The sequence below is a fragment of the Mesitornis unicolor genome, unplaced genomic scaffold (genome assembly GCF_000695765.1).
Source record: "Mesitornis unicolor isolate BGI_N332 unplaced genomic scaffold, ASM69576v1 scaffold31198, whole genome shotgun sequence".
NCBI lineage: Eukaryota > Metazoa > Chordata > Aves > Mesitornithiformes > Mesitornithidae > Mesitornis > Mesitornis unicolor.
The window spans coordinates 1-4,252 of NW_010201660.1; the positions used below are offsets into that span (position 1 = coordinate 1).

Sequence of the window (4,252 nt, forward strand, 5' to 3'; positions counted from 1 at the left end):
GGGAGGGGGGTAAGGGGACCTGCTGGAGGGACACATCCCCCTCAGGGAGCTGGAGACGAATGACGATTGAGCTTAGCACCCGCAGCACGTCTCGCCTCCCCATGCTCTACAGGCATTAGCTAATGAGTGCTTTTGCCTGGCTACGTGGGGACAGGCTGGGTGCAGGGCAGTGAGGACTGCGGGACGTGCAGGGAGAAGGGGAGCGCTGCCTGCAGAAGCCCCCCCCTGCCTCCCTCCTCCCCACTAAAGAGATTGCTGGAACCAGTGTGTCCTTCCAGCTCACCTTCCCGCACCCCCAGGCTGGGGATTAGCAGCACTAATCCCTCCAGCAGCTCTGCATGAGGGCATCACCGCAGCTCTGGGCTGCATGCGAGGGCAGCGAGCCCTTGGTGCCAGATTTGGGGGGACTCTGGAGGCGCTCAAGACCCACCCAGGAGAGGAGCAGCCCCTCCACTGGGTACAGGCTACCTTCGGGGGTGCTGAGCCTGGCCCCTCGCTAGCAGAGGGGCTCTTGCTCTGCAGGCTCCAGAGGAAGTGGCGGATGTAGAGGAGGTGCCGGTAGATGTTGTCGTCCAACGTCTCCACCTCCAGGTCCACTTTGAAGCCCCCACTGGGCAGGATGATGGGCGGGTGGTTGTCAAAGGACTCCAGCGCCTCATCTGAAAAGCAGAAGGAGGGAATCTAGTGCTGGTCTCGGCTGCTCCCCGCTCCTGCTTCACAGACATGTGTGGTCTCCCAGCCAGGACTGGAGACATGGTGAGCTGCGAGGCAGCAGCATCCCTTGCTTGGAAATGCAGAAAGGGCCCTGAGCTCTTCTGAGTGTGCTTTGCATCCTCTGCAATACTCAAATTGCAGGGCCTGGTTATTACCAATCGCTGCAGTTACTACAGGAGCCCAGGGAGAAGGGAATTGCCTGCTCGGTTTTTATGTAAAAACCTTGGAGGCAGCAGCACCAAGCACAAAGCTGGGGTCTCACCGGGCTGGAAGGTGGCCGGGCTCTCCTCCTCACCAGGCTGCCACGCTGCGATGCAGCCCACATCCATCACCGCCTGGCACTGGCTCAGCACCCGGTGGAGCTGCGCAGGGCTCAGCGCCGGGAACTCAGCTCGCAGGGACGACCAGGTCATCTGAGCAGGGACACAGCGCAGGCAAATGGCAGAGGTGAGGAGCTGCTTTCTCCAGGGGAGCAGGGGCTCACGAGGGGGATAAGGAGATGCCGGGCAGGATGGAGAGATGGAGTGAGCCTGAGCATCCTCTCCTCAGTACTGTCCACCCACAGACCCCCTACCCAGGAAGGGGCAGCTGGTGATAGGCTGCAGAAGGGGCACATCCCAGCAGGGACCTCCAAACCCGAGGGGGTTTTCTCCTGCCCATGCCCACCCCAATGCCACAAGCCCCAGGCCAGGCACTCCTCACCTGGACCAGCTGGGACCCAGGCATGGCCAGCAGGTTGGCCACGCTGGTGAGTTTGGCGAAGAACTGCTGGGAGAGGTGCTCGAAGGCGGCGCCGCGCGAAAAAAACAGCCGCATACTGGCCCGCAGCTTCACCCCCTGCGACCAGTGGAAGCAGCCGAGAGAGGAGCCTGCGGAGCAGAGCATCCATCAGCATGGGTCTGGGAACAGCCCCCTGGCACCCCCATGCTTTGGCCAGAGCCCAGCTCCTGCCCCAGGGCCAGAACTGCAAAGTAAATCCAGTTTAATGTCCCCAGCACCCTACAGCTGTAACTCCTGGTGGGGGCTGCACCTTGCCTGGCACTAACAGCAGGCAAGGGGGCTGCTGTGTTAATGAGGGCTAACGAGCAGCTCACTTACAAAGCCGGCTGCAGTTTATTAATGAACTGCTCTCAGCCTCCTCTGCTCCTTGCAGGGGGTGAGGATGGGGTTAAACCCCTTCTGGGAATGGGGACCCTGGACACAGCAGCTGGGGCTGTCTGGCCTCCCTAAATGGCACTGAGACCTGCCCACCTCCCACTCCCTCCCTCCTGTACCCCCCAGTGTGGCACTGGGATGGACTGGGGGGTCCAGGCTGGGTGTCAAGGACTGACCCTTGTCCAGGAGCTGGTTGAAGAGCAGGGTGTTGGAGAAGAAGAAGAGGTAGGCGAACATCTGGGAGGTGATCTCGGGGTGCACTTCGTACTGGCGGAGCAGGTCCAGCACCGCCTGGTAGATGAGCACGACCCTGCGGAGCTCCTCGGGCAGCGGCGGGGACGCTCGCCAGCTCTCCCGGCACTCGTTTTGAAAGGGGTTGCACTCCAGCAGCGCAGGGAGCGACACGTACAGACACTGCAGGGAGAGCCACAAGTTCACCACAGACCAATTTTGTTTCTTTGGGTTTTTTTTTTTTGCATGAGCCAAACCTTTCTGACCCCCTCACCTCCGCAAGCCGAGCAAACCCCCCTGGTGCTGCTCCAGCAAGGGGCAGATCCTGCTCACCCCCTGCCTCAATGCGCTCCAGTGTTGTGCAAGTGTTTGAAAAAAAGAATAAAAATGAAGGCATCTGTTGTTCTTAGCAGTTGGAGGTGACAGCGTGGGACAGCTCAGCAAAAGGGAGCTGAGAATGGATCTGAACCAGGGCAGCAGTAAGCAGCTGGGCACAAGGGTGAAGGAAAAACTAGGATTGATAGGGACAACCTTTCCCTATTGCTTAAATAGGAGCGCAGCACCTAGCAGCCACCTCTGCTGAGGGTAAGGAGGAGGTGTAGGTGCTGGGGAGGAGGGCGCAGGAGCACCCCCTGCATCCCAGCAGGGCAGGCAGGGCCGTCCGGACACAGCAGCCTTTCTCCTGCCGCACACTGCCCGCTCTGTTCCCCTCTCCCAACGCCGCCCGGCTCTCGCAGTCCAGCGGCAACGGCCCAGGGGCCCCTTTCCATCGCGCCCTGAATCGTAGCATTATGCTGTGCCGGCCAGAGTCAAGCAGCTCTCCCCAAACGCCTCCCCTGAGCCGCTGCACTGCAGGCAGGGAAACGCGCTGCAGTAATTCAATACTTCTCCTGGGCCGTGACCAAAAATCGGGGCATGTCAGCCCAAAGGAAAACACCTCGGTACGATGCAACTGCCGACAAGTAAAAGCTTAAAAATAACCCCGAGAGCGCTGCTGGGGATGCTTGTGCTCATCCCATGGGATGCCGCCGCTCTCCCCAGGAGCACATACCTTGGAGATGTAGTAGACGCACTGCTGGAAGGTGTACATGATCACCTCCTCCAGCACCGTCATCGCCTCCTCGCTGGCCGTGATGGTGGAGGAGAACAGGGACTCCTTGGAGCCTACAGGAAGGAGAGGAGGATGGGGGAGCAAACCTGCACCACCAAGGCAGGCTGAGTTCACCCAAATCCCCGGGATGGGAGCGTATTCCTGCTGCAAAGTCCAGAAGGTTTCTGAGCCTGACTTAATCCCTTTTTCCCCTTTTCTTTTTGGCTGGCATTAACATAAGGTCCCCAGTGAGCGATTCTGCAGGGCTGTCTGAAAACCTCAGTGCCCCCACAGCAGCCAGGGGAGCAGAAAGTGACCACAACAGAACCTGGCCCCAAAACCCAGCAGCACCATGGCACGATGGGGGTTAAAGAAGCATCTCGGGGACACTGACCACTGCTTGCGACCGGGGATTAGAGAAGCAAAGTGGCTCTGGCCAGAGAAGCATGATGGGCGCTGGGCACAGCCCTACCTCTGACATCCAGCTCCTCCTCCATGCTCTGGATGTAGGTGGGCGATTTCTGCTGGATGAAGTAGAGGATCTCGATGGCGTTGGCCATCCAGAAGAGGATGTGCTGCAGGTCTGGGAGAAGATCCGTGATGGTGAAGCGGGACAGAGCGGCAGGATCCTGGCTGGGGAGACACAGGGGCTATTATGGCTGCTGCTCCTCGCATCCCCACTCAGGCTTTTGGGGAGAAAAACAGCCATCCTGTGGCAATGCCACAGAGCTTTTGCATCCCGTCACCTCCAAGCCCAGCACCCCCTTAGAAAGACCATTTGTAAGCAAAAATCTGGTTGTTCCTGTGGTGTGGGATGGCAAATGGGATCTTGTGGGGACCAGGCTGGCCAGGGGCCACCTGGACTTTGTGGGGTATCATTTTTGGGGGCATTCCCTCTAATACAGCTGAACTGCAGTAAATAGCAATGGCTGAAGAGTAGCTCTCCCAGAGAAATATGTGCTGCTCCTGCCAGCTCTGGACAGTGAAACCCAGCCCGTCTGTGCTGGGCTGTTCAAAAATAAAACAAAATAAATAAAAAGCATCTGGGAAGCTTCTCAACTG

At 58.9% G+C, this 4,252-nt stretch overlaps 1 protein-coding gene across 1 annotated transcript in view; it reads right to left on the reverse strand.

The window, feature by feature from the left end:
• Positions 1 to 468: 468 nt before the first annotated feature.
• LOC104545119 (ras-associating and dilute domain-containing protein-like) overlaps positions 469 to 4,252 on the reverse strand; it is a gene marked incomplete at both ends in the record, with an annotated part of 4,789 nt that continues 1,005 nt past the window's right edge. Inside the window, 6 exons of the mRNA XM_010190178.1 lie at positions 469 to 659; positions 977 to 1,127; positions 1,417 to 1,583; positions 2,046 to 2,283; positions 3,152 to 3,264; positions 3,663 to 3,823. Of these exons, the coding sequence (XP_010188480.1) occupies positions 469 to 659; positions 977 to 1,127; positions 1,417 to 1,583; positions 2,046 to 2,283; positions 3,152 to 3,264; positions 3,663 to 3,823 (1,021 nt within the window). The remainder of the gene's footprint in view (positions 660 to 976; positions 1,128 to 1,416; positions 1,584 to 2,045; positions 2,284 to 3,151; positions 3,265 to 3,662; positions 3,824 to 4,252) is intronic.